The following is a 14,619-nucleotide window of genomic DNA, read 5'->3' on the forward strand; positions in this document are numbered from 1 at the left end:
ACCTTCCTTTCTCTCCAGCCTTTCAAAGAGCTGGTTTATAATATGTTTTGGTTTATACTATGTTTTAAAATAAGAAAGAAATTACTTTCGTATTCTTTGTAGGAACTTTCCTGTCATCTCAACATTATTTATTTTTAATAACTGGTAAAATGCTGTGTACAAAGGAGGTTTTGTTGCGATTTCTAAATCCAGATTCTGGAAAGAATATTGCATACACTTGATGTAAGTCAGTCACTACGTGAAACCTGAATAAACTCAGTACAGCTGCTCAGAGCATGAACATTTAGGCAGTGGAATAGAGCTCCGCAATACTGGGACTTAGCTGAGTTTTAAGGAATGAAAATAAGCCATTCATATTTCTCACATGTTTATGTATAATTTTTATGGAAGCAGACTTGGAAAAGAGATGAAATAGCTCATCCACCTAATCTTTTAATTTTTTTTTTTTTAAGTTACATGACTACTAGTTTGAAACTAGTTTCTGTTTTGCTTGAACCATTCATTGCGTTTGAGTAGTTTAAAATTGGGGGTTTTCGTTGTTGGCTGGCTGTTTTTTAACCCTTTTTCTATTGCTGAGGGTGCATACAAGCATGCATGTGTGTAATCATTAACTTTGCCTTTAGGTGGCAGAAGTAGATGTAGATTCAGACGCTCCGGGAACTTCCTCTGGAAAAAGACGAGTGAGTAAACATTTCTGCTTGGTCTAGCTTGTGAAGGGAGGTACACCAGGTACTGAAACACTCATTTAGCTCTGGAATGGTTTAAATTTGTCATGGCCAGTAGTCTGTAGGACTATGTGAATTCAGTTGCATGTGTATGTAAGTGTTGGCTGACTAAGGAAGTTACTGTGCAGAAAAATTCACTTAATTGCTGAAGAATTTTTTTTTATTTGACTTGAAACATACCTAGAACAGATTCAATTTGCAGTCAGATTTGGACGAAAGCTGATTAAAATAACAAGGTTGGAAGCGAAATATTGCATACGTCTCATGGGTTTGAGTGTTTATATATTACCAGAAAAGGCATATTTCTGCAGTTTGCATACTGCATATTGTTGTGCCATCAGCTATGCTTTAATCTTACTGCAATTCTGTTTTTAATTGTGAAACTCTGCTTTGAATCAGAACACTGGTAAATTAATAGGAACTTAAGGTGAAGAATTTGAATATTCTGAAAAATGACAAAATACATCTGTTTCACTGCAGGTAAGACGACGAATAAAAAGACAGCCCATGAAAGCAAGTCCTGATGCTTGGAAAGAGCAATGCAAGCAGTTGTTAAACCTGATTTATGAAAGAGAGGACTCTGAGCCCTTTAGACAGCCAGTTGATCTCTTCTCCTATCCTGTACGTACAACTTCCATATTCAAAATTAAAAAAGCCTATTGTTTATCCTTTGGCAAAACATTCATGCTGGGCATGTTTCTAACCTCTCCCTTTATGAGCTGGAATGCCCCATGTTCTCTGCACTGATGTTTTCAGAGAATTATCTGCAGTAACTCTCAAGTAGAAAGAATTACTTCCGAGCCACTGTTGTGGGTGAACACTTAGGTGGTTTTATTGCTGTAGGATTTGACAGCCTTTATTATTTTCTTGTGTTTTCTTACAGGATTATAGAGATATTGTAGACACTCCTATGGACTTCAGCACTGTGAAAGAAACCTTGGAAGCAGGAAACTACACTAGTCCCCTGGAATTCTACAAAGACATTCGTTTAATATTCTGCAACTCTAAAGCTTACACTCCTAATAAAAAGTCTCGAGTAAGTAATAAATTTTAATGCCTCCTTTACAAAGACCCTGGCCCTACGTGAGTACAGTGCATGAAATAAGGTCTGCATCTGAAGAGGAAAACACTGCATTGTGAAATAAGTAGTATATATCAGTTCTGGGACCTATGGTTATAAATTTACTTTGTTCTGCTCATGGAGATCACTTCTGAATTTCATTTTCATCTGAACTTCCTGAACTTAAAGCTTCTGAGAAATTGTATAGTTACTGTTGCAACTATTTCTTTGAAAATTTGCAGCAGAAAACTGATCACCAGTTGCTTTTATTTTTTCAGTAGTTTGTTCCTGGAAACAAGGCTATCAGCTTGATAACTGCATATATATATATATATATATCTGTTTTTAATCTACTGTTAATGCAAGTATTTTGCAATATTTCTACTGCTGGAGGAGATGAGAGCATTATGACACTTAATTTTTTTCTAGTTTACTTAGTACACTTGGCAAGACTTTCGCACAGTGTTGCCTGTGTTACTCAGGTGCCAATCTTGCTTTTTTCTGCGTGCAGGAGTAGGAATCTGCTTAGGCAGAACAAATGGATTGGATTGGAGCCCTAAGCAGGATATGGCAAGAGGGAAAAGGGAGATCAAAATGTTAGAATATAGATATTTTTATATAAGCTAGGTAAAATGACTACTAAGTGTATGACTGATCATGTAAACATGGCTATGTTTGATATGTGTTCCTGTGCAGTACATTGCTTGTCAGCTTTTCCTAAGAAGCTAAATGACCAAAGAATTCTAAAATTTTCAAATGTTTTAATGATACGTTGTTTATGCTCAAAAAATCACAAGTTGGCATGAGAACGCAGATGCAGTTTTTAACACTGTTGATGCAAAATACTATTTGAGTGGTTGATGTCTTCATAATATAAAAGCAGGCAGAATTTTGACCGTGTTTCCAGACACTAAGTTGTAATGACCTTATTATAAGGAAAAGCTGCATATTCAATAAGATGCTTAAGTTGTGACAAAATCACATCTCTGAAACATGTCATTTAGCATAGATAAGTGTGCTGGTCACATAGTTGCCTAATATTTCTTGCGTAGAAACAGGAACACTTACAGACTTAAGAAATACGTACCATTTGGGACTAGACTGAGATACTATTACTTAAAGCACAATAATACATGGAATTTAATATTACTGTAAAATTTGTGTGGGGCACCTAACATGGTGTGACACAAGATTTTATTATGCTAGGTGCTGTCAAGCAGGAGAAGGAGCAGAGTGCTGCAAAGAGCTTTCAGTGCACATGTAAACGGTGCTAGATGGGAGGAAGCAGGAGGTTGTGTGACCGTACCTGTCGCTTGAGGAGTAATAGCCTTGTGTAAACTGGATGATGAGAGTAAGCTTGAAGTAGGATGATGCTGTGGTAGGGGGGAACTCCAGCCATGTGTTAGTGAGCGTGAGAGAAAGCATGAAGTTGCCGCCATTGAAGGCCAATTGAACTCTTGGTGTTGAATAAGGTCTGAAATGTGGGCTGTGGGCAAGTGCTGAAGATGAAGACCGGTAACTTTTGCTTGCTTTTATGGAAGGGCAATCAGTAGAGGATTGCAAGAAGACAAGTAATTTGAGTGTGTCTTATGTGTGCTTGGCCTCAGAGTAGTCTTGGTGAGTTATTTACTGCTGCACGCTCCCTGGGAACTTCCCTGTGTATTAATAACTGAACAGCTTGTGAGTCAACTCCCAAATTACTTTAACAGAGTGGCCCATCAATATCCATTTGCTTAAATACTGTGAAGTGCCTCAGTGAGGTGATCCTTGCTGGAGGGCTGGGGCACGCAGCTGGGCCCTCTGCCACTGCAGGTTCATCTGCTGCCAAATATTGGCCAACATCCTGAGGTTTTCTAGCCCATTTTACCATCTTTGCAACAGCATCTTGAATGGAGGCAAGAAGGGCAGGGTACTACATGCCAGAGCTAAAGAAAGCGACATTGCTAAAATAAAAGGGTCTGGGCAAAAATTAAGTTATATGAATGTAAAGAAAACTCCATATCAAAGAGATTTTATATTCAGACAGACTGCAAGAAATGCAAAGAGGTCTGAGTATAAGATGATGATAACATCTTGATGGTGTTAACACAATTTTCAGAAGACTGGATGCGGCAGAAGGGTATGGATGTGAGGAAGGAATTAATAACTTTGTTTTATTTATGCTGAGTTTGAACTATTAGTTTGTCATAACTCAAACGAATCCAAGGTAAAATCTTGAACAGAAGTAAATACAGTCTGAAATAGAGAGAAATAGCCATGAGTGAATTTGTGGATGGGGCTACACAGAGGGAAGGCCTAGAAAGAGGACAGGAACATGGTTTAAGCATTTTGACATCTGGCTTAGAGAAGTTGGGAACGAGGACATTTTATTTGGCTTCTGTGTGCACCTCTCTAGGGGTGGTGTAAGGACTTGTCACTAGGGAGTTAAAGCAAAAGACAAAAGGTGAGGGGCAGTGAAGTTCAATTGTTTTTTTCCTTGGCACTTCAAGTTATCTAGTGGCGTGCTTCCATGCTTTATGGAGATTAAAAAAGGAGGCTGTAGTTCAGTAATCTAAATAGCCTTTTTCCTTTAACTCTAAATATTTTGTACTATAAGTAAGTAAATCCTTTTACGGAAACACTTTCTGTTGCAAGAATACGCATATGCCATGGAAGGAAATTATCTGTAAAGAACCTCATAGTTGAACATCACCACGAGTTTTACTTTTGTGCTACAAAGTCTGGGCATATTTGTGATTTCCTTCCCACCCCCCGGTCTTCTAGTTATTCAACTTCTAATAAGTATGACCATGCTTTCTCACTCCAGATTTACAGCATGACACTTCGACTATCTGCCTTATTTGAAAATCACATGAAAAATATCATCTCTGAGTACAAGTCAGCAATGCAATGTCAGAAGAGGAAAAGGCCACGGTACCGAAAACGGCTAAGAAGCAGTAGCAGTTCACCCTCAACTAGTAGAGCATCTAGGTAATGTAACGATAGTGAGACTTGCTATCAGTGTCATTTGAGATGACAGTGGTAGACATGCCTTCATGAATAAGCAGTCAGTAACAGTATTGCTCATTTCCTGATGCAGTTGTTCTTTTGGGTGATAGAATCATGAGCTCAGATTCCATGCTCAATTTGTAGTTTGTGCACAATTCTGGTAAGTGAAAGACTATATGATTAGAAGTATTCCCTCTGGGGGAAACAGAAGACCAAGTTTCTTTTTGCCTTCATTTAGTAACTGTTGAAAAAAGTGTTGTATAACACTTTTCTGACTTCTGTATGATACATTACCTAAGTAAACTGAGTATTTGCTTTAAAGGGTGAGATAAAATCTTCTTCTTGCAAGCTCAGATGCCTTTAGCAAACAGAATGATATTCTAATTATTTTTAGTGTTACTACACCTGTGCAAGAACTGGGAAAAAAGAGATCGCTTCTGTTAAGCATTTGCTGCAAAAAACAAGGCACTTTGCAGGGGAGATTGGTTTTGTGTTTGAGTCTTTTGGTACTAACAGTTTTATCTCTTTGGGATATTTTGTGTCTTCAGCCCAAAAGGGAAACAGAAGCAAATGAAGATTCAACCTAAACCCAACCAGAATACCTCACTGCCTTTGACTAGGACTAGTTCTTCAGTATCATCTCATGGTGAGGAGAAATTTTCTAAAATGCATCCTTTCTCTGGCAGCAACTTGTATGTCCAGATTAAAGCTTATATGCATGAGACACATGCAAAACCCACCTGTTGAAAGAGCAAGTAGCAAGGTCATGGAAATATGTTGTCTGTAGATTGTGTTAGCTGAACTTGGCCCTCCAGCTGTCGTTGGTAAGTTATTGTTAAGGGTCAGAGAATAGGGAACCTGGGTCAGTTCTTGGTAAGAATTAACTTAGTGACAAGAGCCTGGGCTTCCTGTATACGGGCTTCTCCCATACAGTGATTATGAATACAGTAAGCTTACTTTGGATTACACCCCGGAGGAATCTGTCTCTTCATGACTGCAGAGGCAGCTTGGTGAGGTTAACCTCCTGACTTGGGCTATTAACTCAGGTGATACAAAACCTCCCTAGAATGCCTTGCATTACAACCCTATAAATAGAGGATAAAACCAACTCTGTCACATTAGTAGTGTCCTGTCTAAAGTTTCAGATACAGCAGAAGAACCCCTGGGTTCAGCCACTGGTGAAGAGATGGAAGGTCAGCCATCTTCCTCAGGCTCAAATGCACAGAACCGAAGTGGAAATATCATTGATCCAGGGAAAAGTAGGCCAGTCAGGAGTAAATCTACACCAGTGAAACAAGGTGAGAAATAATAAGTACTCTGTTCTTTGAATGACTGGTTTCACTAGAAATGAAAGATGTTGCTTCTGTCTGATGCTTACAATATTCTTGCCTGAGTCTAGCATTATACTATTTTCCCAAACCATACTAAGGAATTTAATTTACTTGAACTTACTTAGATGAATTGAACTTCTTACAGTTCTGTGGTCTCTTGTCTGAAATGTGGCATGCACATGATGCCACATGCGCTTCAGTGAGGTCCTTTAAAATTTCTCCAGATGGAAAGCTTGCTTGCTCTTAAACTTCTTGAGAATTACAGTTCCTTCAGGAGTTATAAAAGCAAAGCAAACCAAAAGAATCCCCACCCCAAAACCTTGTCCTTTTATTAATCAAAGCAAAGATGAAAAAAGTTTTTAAAAACTTAAATATTTTTATCAAAGGCTAAGTAGTTGTGATTAGAAGGGAAACACTGTTTGAAAACTGGTATTTTGTCTCTGGGACATGTTAATCAGACTTTCCACTGAGATAGGCATTGAATGAGCATTGGCTGAAACCCTGAAGCCTTTGTCAAGTCCGTACTACTGTGCTGTAGCAGTGTTGTATGTTGCAGGTGACTTTTCGTATCCCATGTTAAAGAAGATACTTAATCTTCATTGTCAGATTCGTAACTCTGAAAACATACAGTATTTTGGGTCGTGAGCCAGTGAGTTACTTTATATATTTTTAAGTTAAGGTGTTCAGCAATGCTGGTGAGTTTTCTCAGGTGATTTACTGTCTTGAAATTGTGCTTGCCACAGGTTTTCCCTGGACTAAGCCTTTTGAGAACATGCATTTGATGGGGAATAAATACTGCTTGCAGAGTGTTATTTCAACGTATATAGGTTTGAAATGGATTTTAGAGTTTTTTCTGCCTTGGCACCCTAGGTAGCATTCACCTGACTAAATTTTAGATGTTTGTGTCTAACCTAGTCACTCTGGGCTCTGTTTATTCACTTCCCTTTTATTCAATTCACTATTATTGTCCTTCACTGAACTCCTAGTCAAGAGAGTTTGCAGTCCTTGCTTCCAGATAAGATGAACTGTGTTTACTTTGTCTGATAAATTTTCCCCTTAGAGGACCTGTTTGTCTCCACAGCATACAAAGGTCATCTCTGGTGAGTAGCTCAGAGCTGGATCATCCCCAGAGTACACCTCAAACGCAGATGAGGCGAATCCCACTTTTTGTATCCTATCTGTCTCAGGTGTGATGATGATAACCGATAGGGTTATTTTGTGTTTGCTTAGATCACTCTCCTGATGGACCACTTACAAATGGTGATGGCAGAGAACCCCGGACAGGAGTCAAGAGGAAGTTACTAAGTGCATCAGAAGAAGATGAGCATCTGGAGGAGGCAGAGGAAGAGGAAAAGAAGAAGAGAGAATTAAAGGAAAAGTCTGGTTTGTCTTCATCAGAAAGTGGGGAATCGGGATCCAGTTCAAGTTCTGAAAGCAGAAGTGGCTCCGATTCAGACTCTGAATCAACATCTAGAACAGATCAGGATTACATTGATGGAGACCATGACTACAGCAAAGTTGTGCAATCCAAAAAACCCAAAAGAAAAATCAAAAGAAAAATCACCGGTGGGAAACGGAATTGGCAGGGCAGAGGGACAGGGAGGAGGGGTAGATGGGGGAGGTGGGGGAGATGGAGTAGAGGGGGAAGAGGTGGTAGAGGTGGAAGAGGCTGTGGCAGAGGAAGAGGTGGTGGCAGGGGAGGAAGAAGAGGCCGAGGAGGCAGAGGAGCCTCGCGAGGAGCCACCAGAGCGAAACGTGCCCGAATTACAGATGATGAATTTGAAAATTTGTTTGGAGGACAATTTGGTGAAAATGTGTTTGGAGGGCGATTCAGTAGACCGCCTCGAATCAAAACAAGGAACGAGGGCAGGAGAACTGTCTTGTACAACGACGATTCTGATAATGACAATTTTGTGCACACCGAGGATCCTTTGAACCTTGGTACTTCCAGGTCAGGCAGGGTGCGGAAAATGACAGAAAAAGCCAGGGTCAGCCATCTCATGGGATGGAATTATTGACAGATGAAAAACTTTGGAACAATTTTAAAAGAACTTCAATGGCCTTCTACTGCAGGGATTTTACCAGAAAATCTACCAAGCAAGTTGTGCGGGGACTCCACTCACGTTTCACAGTGGTGCTTTTCCATTATGTCAGTTTGCGTTTGTTTTAAAACTTCAGATCGCCACACTTCATTGGTCAAAACAAGCCTTATTCATTAGGCCTTAAATTACAGAAATTCTTCCCCACACACTACAAGTTCATCACATTAAAGAGGCTTCCAGCTTCTCAATAAGAACATGACATTTTGAGTCACGATTATGACTTCTCTCCCTTGTTTTGTTTTTGTATTATAGAAATAGCACCTTCTTACAGAGTTTTTATGTGGTTTCTGCCATAAATCCTTATACACAGTAATAATTATAACTTTTGCACAATACACCAATCCTAAAGGCAGCTATAAAATGTTTACAGTTTCTATATTGTAAGAAGGATCTGGATTATTTTAATCTTCCCAGGCCAAACGTTCATGAATTGTGCTGAACTGAAGTATGTCTATACTACAGTTACGGGGGTCCTGATGTGCTTTCTATCGGTTCTTTATTCATGTAAAAAGTGACAAAGGGTTGGTGCCTTGTAAATATGTAGCAAACCTTTGATGTGGTGTGTCCTATGTGTGCATTAACTTTATTAAAAAGAGAATACTTGAGAAGTATGAATATCTAGACAAAAGGTGCCAAATGCAAAAGTTACTTGCATCTATTTTCTTTTTGTCCTCTCATATTTTTATAGTATTAATAGAGATTGTGCAGCTAAGGGGTAACTTCAACATTTGAAAGGTTCCTCCTCTTCAAAGCATAACGTGATTTTTAATAGTAGCTCAGCTACCTCTATTTACAACTACTGGAAACTGAAAAGAAAATAGATGCTATTATTCAGTACGTGTTGAAGAAGAGGCAAGAGGGAGCATAGAGGGATGGAATTGCTCACGAAGTTGTAGAGTAACTATATCTCCATTATATTGACACAATGAGAAGAAATCTAAGTAATTATCAGAGGTTTCAGAAGCATAATGTTTTCGGCAGAGGGTGATTCGTTTGTGCAGACAGGCCGAGTGTCTCCCACACGTTTCTGCTGCCACTTGCTCGGTGCAAATCTGTGTTTGGTTTAATTTGCCCCTCGAAGGTGATGAGGGAGCTGAACGGAGCTCCGGTACCTCTGGTGGCTGGCACTACGGATAAGCTCCCGTTCACATCCTCCAGGCGGGCTCTTGTATCTCAAGCTTCCAGAAGAGAATTCGTGTTGCACTGTACTCTTGTTATTCTGAAAAATGCTAACTTGAAAACAGAAATCATGTTGGTAGTAGTAGTACAGTATGTGACGACATTTGTAGTCTCGCTCCTTGGTGAACAGAAACAGGTGTTTGGCGTGGGCTGAGCTGGAGATGAGCAGCCTCTTACTTCGTAGGGTCTGGCTGGAATATATATGGGACTTCAACTTCCTCCCGTTGTCTGAACGAACCTGACAGTTCTAGCTTGGTTAAGAGAGTGAGTTCAATTACACAGAGAGAACAAACGAAAAAAGAGACCAGAAAGTTGTGGTGGAGTTTTTCAGATTTTTTTTTTTTTTTTTTTTTTTTTTTTTTAAACTTTCATTCAATATCCTTAAGTTCTTCTGTGCACAGCTTGGTCAATAATTCTGGAAAACCTCAGGCAGCAAAGAGTGACCCATGTATATTCTCAGATGCAGAAGGAATTTAATTTTTGACTTTCTATATTAAGCACTAGCTATTTTATCTCGCTTTCCAAAAATTCTAGTTAGATGCAAAATGACTTGAAAAAATGCAGAGGTTTAGTTTTGTGATGGAGGAGAGTATATCCTAAATTGCTCAGAGCGCTAACATGAGTTTATGGTACAGTACAAAAATCACACTTTTCATTTTTTAAGGAATGTTTTGAATCGGCTGTAATCCATTTCTAGACTTGATTCAGTTGTGTTTTGATGGGGGAAAAAAAAAAGTGCAGCGGCTCTCCTAGTTCTCTATTGGGCTTTAAAATATAAACACCTGTCCTATCATCTCTCTCATAAATATGTATATATATATACACACATATATATTTATAAGAAATGTATTATTTCTTTGACTGATTGGTCCTTCTACATATGGTAACCAGGTATAGCATGTGTGCATCAGTTCATAGTCAGAATCATACCCCTTTTAGATCAGTCCTGTTGAGCTAATGTAAACACTATGGTTTCTGTTCTAAAGCCTGAAAATCTTGAAATGCAAAAGAAATGCTTTTCATATATTTCTGACTGGCCGAAGATCCACTTACTTATTTATTTTGTGTAGGGGTTGGGGAGAGATAAAACACGTGGATTCCAGAGAAATCGTTTTATAAGTTTGTGTATTTTAGCAGCAGTTAGAATAATATTAAATATGTTCTTAAATGTATCTTTTCTATGTAATGAAGTACTGTGAAGATAACAGTGAAGCATCACTTTGCTGTGGCGTAAGTATTAATCACATGTGTTACATGATTAAGAGCTAGACAGCAGGGTGTGCTAGAACAACAGAACTATTGCTTATTGTAAAAAAAAAAAAAAGCAGCTTTTTTTGTGCATGAGAACCTTTTATAAGCATGAACGAAATAACTTGGTTTTAGAGATGTTATTTTTACTTGGTTTCATATCTGGATTCTTTCTCTTGAGTTAGGCAATTGATTTCTCATGGCCTCATTCTGTGGAATAATCATGATTTTGTAGTAACTTTGACACTTTCTCTCAAAACCCAGATCCTATCAGGAGCCACTTACGGTTGCAGAAAACTTAGTATCAACCCAACAGGTGCAGCAGAAGCAGTAAAATGATTTAAACCTTGTACCGTCTCGCTCCCTGATCCAAAGCCTGGGTGCTCAGCCAGCTTCTCCTGGGGTTGCCGAGCTCCTAGCGGGCTGCCCTGCCCGGCGGGTTGCAGAGTCAGGACCGTAGTCTCTCTCCTTGCACTTTTAACAAAAACCTCCAAAATTCTGCCTAAGAAAAGGGTTTGAAGGCCAGATTACGTATCAGATTCCTGAAGGCTAACGAGGCGTGCAGGCAGGCCAGGGGTTCCTCTGCTGCTGTCGGATTCATTCTCGGGTACGGGTGCTTCAGAGTTTTCTGTAGATGTGCAATCCTGCGTGCTCCCTCTCCCGAGTTGCCGGGACGCTTGGGAGCATTTGGAAACACCTTGGAAAACAGGGCTCGCGCCCCGAGGGGCTTCCCTCGCCCGCAGAGCGTTAGCCCCAAGCGCTCCATCCTCCGTGGAGACGGGGCTGAAAGTTGTGTGCACCTTTGTTCTCGGATTTCTCCTGGCTACAAATCTGCCGTCCCTGTAGCGCTCCCACTTTTTCCCCAACCAGGGCGTGAATGACGAAGCTTATTTTGCAGTAGTGATGTGCTGTTGTCTCAGTTCAGCCCAAACTTCGCCTGCTTTTTCTATTCTCTGCCACCTTTTGTTTTCCTTTGCCCTGATCCACCTTTCTTCTTTAGCTTCCCTTGGTTGCCCCTGTAGGCTATTTATGATGCTCTTTTGGAAACTTGTGACGTCTTGATGAATTTTATTTCGGCTAGACTGTAAGATTCAATTCATTATATGCCTCTCTTTTCCTACGACTTTTTCCATATTTTTTATATCTGCCTTACTTGGTTTACTAGCAACATTCCCAAATTGCCGCAGGTGGATTTAACGAAGATGGAAAGTTTGAGGGCTGGCTTCTTGCCTGCTCTGCTCCTCTGTGGCCATCCGTACCCCGAGTGGAAATGCTGCCCGATCGGCCGGGGCAGCACGTGCCTTCCCTTGCTCCGACGTCGGCGGTTGCAGGGAGGCACGGCAGCGGGACTGCTCCCTTCGTGCTGCCTTACACACGGCTGCGTAAAACAACGCTTAGTTCCACCTGGTATCCCTTCACACGTGTGCTCCGTGTCTACTGAATTACTCCTTTCTTTTTTTTCCCCCCCTTGCTACGTGAATTGCAGTTAATGGAATCCTTGTAGAAGTTGCGTGCTTCCAGCATCACGAGATATTTCTGTTTTAAATAACCCATGAAACTTCTGTGTTGGTGCTTGAACTTAGATGGGTCTGGGTAGTTTTATCACTCCCCTCTAGCTTTCTATCACTCCTTTCTCCATAAACTAAGCAGAGGCCACCCCACTTAACCCAGTCAGCCCCACCCAGCAGATAAACAAGCGAAATATAATGATGAAGAAATAATTTGTGGAGGATTTTTGGCTGCTTAAAATTTTGCGTCCTGTCGCGTTATTTTCAATTTTCCCTGAATGTTTTCCTAAATGTACACCTCGGCTGCTTCTCCCGCACAAAAGCGGAATGACTGTGTAGTACATAGAGCACTGAAAAGTACTGACACCGGGTGCGTAGTAAAGAGAGTTTTCAAGTAATTTAAAAAATGTGGAGGGACCCAACGACAATGTATTGCTTTTGACAATGTTTGGTGGAGGCTCTCTTGACTGCAAAAAGCAAGATGAACCTTGTCAAGCATTTGAAAAGGCTGCTCCTGGGTGTCTCTGGAATGTTTCTGACAACCGGTCAAAATCACACAGTATTAACATGAGAAAACAAGTTTAAATCACTGATTTTGGATAAGAACTTGGTTAATATTTCATCTTTAATCTGAGCAGTGAATGACAGGGAAAAGTGAATAGCTGTAGGTTTAAGGATGTCTTGTCAGCCCTGACTTGGAGTGTCCTGCTATCATTGGTCTGTGTCATGAATTCAATGTTTTAAAAAAAAATATTTGTGTGTTTACATTTCTTGATTTTATTTTTTTTTAAAACCATCATGCAAAGTTTTATCAAATGCTAATTATTTACATGATAGACTGAAGGAGCAGTTAACAATCCAAGGATAAATCTATATTTAGTATTGTAGGGAGCTGTCATTGTGTTCTTACAAGTATGTATTATAGAAAATTACTGCGCATGTGCGATAGATAATTTTCAAATATTAGTATATCAGAGGTTTACACATTGAAGAAAAAAACTCCTTTATGTACAGTAAGTAACAGCCTGCAAAATTTAGTCTAAAAGTTGTCTTTTTTAGTATTAGAGATGCAAAGACCTGTTGGAAGCTTGTACATTTTTAATATGTCATGTTCAGCCCACAGCAAACTTACACAACTGTGCTATGAATCCCTGAAAAATTAGATTTCCAGTGGAATTGCTGTCACAGCCTTAACTCTAGTATTATAAAAAATGGTGCTTAAATACATTTATGTGCATGGATGTGGGTACCTGATAAGAGTTTGTGAGAATTTAAAGCGAAACCGAGCGGCTTAGTGCTGCACTTGCGAGTTAGTACTCCCGGTAGATAACCGCAGCCAGATCTGGGAATTGACAAACGTGTAAATAGTCGGAAAATATTTAAACCGGTGAACAATTAAGAACAGTTTCTCAGTTTGGGGTTTTTTTAATTGGCAAGCACTGCGTATCTTCCCGATCTCTGGGTCTGCGAGAGGCAGACAGGGTGGCGAGAGGAGCTGCTCCGGGGGCCGGGGGAGCCGAGGTCCTGCCCGAATATTCGCGGGAGAGGTTGGTGTTCCCGCCTGCCTCGTGGCTGCACCGCTCTTTGGCAGATAAAATCAAAAGCCTCCGTTTCTCTTCCTAAAAAGGCCTCCTCCAGACAGTGGTGGCTGCTTGGCTATATTCAGAAATCAAAGTCTGATGATTATTTTTCTGTAGAAATAACTAATACAGGCTATTCATTCCTCCATGAGTCATTATAGCAGACTTCATTTAGAAACACCAGTTGATGTCAGAGCGATGAAATTCACGTGATTTAGGCTCTATAGTTCATGTTCTGGATGATTTAAAAATACTCCAAAAATGCACAAAACTATTAGAATTATGTCTACTTTATATATTGATTATTTTTTTTTTTCAGGTGATATTTATGCCCATATCTTCACATCCGCTATCTCAGGTCCCTTTAAATGAATACTTCAGGGATTTTGATGCCACTTGTTGGCAGACCAAATGTAATATTTATATGCAATGAGCTGTTAGTTTTTGTATTGTACAAATGTAAATTTGTAAAGATTTTTTTCTAGAGTTTTTTTGAAGTCACTTATGTAATCTAGGATGTTTCATTTTCCAGCTGTGGGATTGTCTTAATAAAAAAAAAAAGATAAACTCTTACTTTGGTTTTGCATTACTTACTAAGTAGTTTAGACATTAAAAAGACCAAAAAACCCACCAACCTTAAAACTGAGTTTTCAACGTAAAAAGAAAATCACTTTTTGATTCAACTGGATAATTGTATACTTATAAAAAAGGAAACTTTTATAAACTGGATATAGAAATTTTATACACTGTGCAGATCTTGAGCAGGACAGGACGGAGACCCTTACCTCGGCCAAAGGCAAGGGCCAGCGCTCGCTGGGGGGGGTCTGTCACCAAGTTCATCATCTGACCTGGCTCCAAAATACCATTTTCCTGGGCAAAAGGAGAGGAACAGGTAATG

The 14,619-nt window shown here is 39.8% G+C and overlaps 1 protein-coding gene across 1 annotated transcript in view; it reads left to right on the forward strand.

Annotated features, from left to right (window-relative positions):
- The window catches only part of BRWD3 (bromodomain and WD repeat domain containing 3), a 64,026-nt gene extending 49,732 nt beyond the window's left edge, over positions 1 to 14,294 (forward strand). The window contains exons 34-40 of the mRNA XM_049827275.1: positions 624 to 680; positions 1,206 to 1,346; positions 1,609 to 1,761; positions 4,592 to 4,755; positions 5,322 to 5,419; positions 5,913 to 6,071; positions 7,335 to 14,294. Of these exons, the coding sequence (XP_049683232.1) occupies positions 624 to 680; positions 1,206 to 1,346; positions 1,609 to 1,761; positions 4,592 to 4,755; positions 5,322 to 5,419; positions 5,913 to 6,071; positions 7,335 to 8,122 (1,560 nt within the window). The 3' untranslated portion in view covers positions 8,123 to 14,294. The remainder of the gene's footprint in view (positions 1 to 623; positions 681 to 1,205; positions 1,347 to 1,608; positions 1,762 to 4,591; positions 4,756 to 5,321; positions 5,420 to 5,912; positions 6,072 to 7,334) is intronic.
- The last annotated feature ends 325 nt before the right edge of the window (positions 14,295 to 14,619 follow it).

The sequence above is a fragment of the Accipiter gentilis genome, chromosome 24, assembly GCF_929443795.1.
Source record: "Accipiter gentilis chromosome 24, bAccGen1.1, whole genome shotgun sequence".
Classification (NCBI taxonomy): Eukaryota; Metazoa; Chordata; class Aves; order Accipitriformes; family Accipitridae; genus Astur; species Astur gentilis.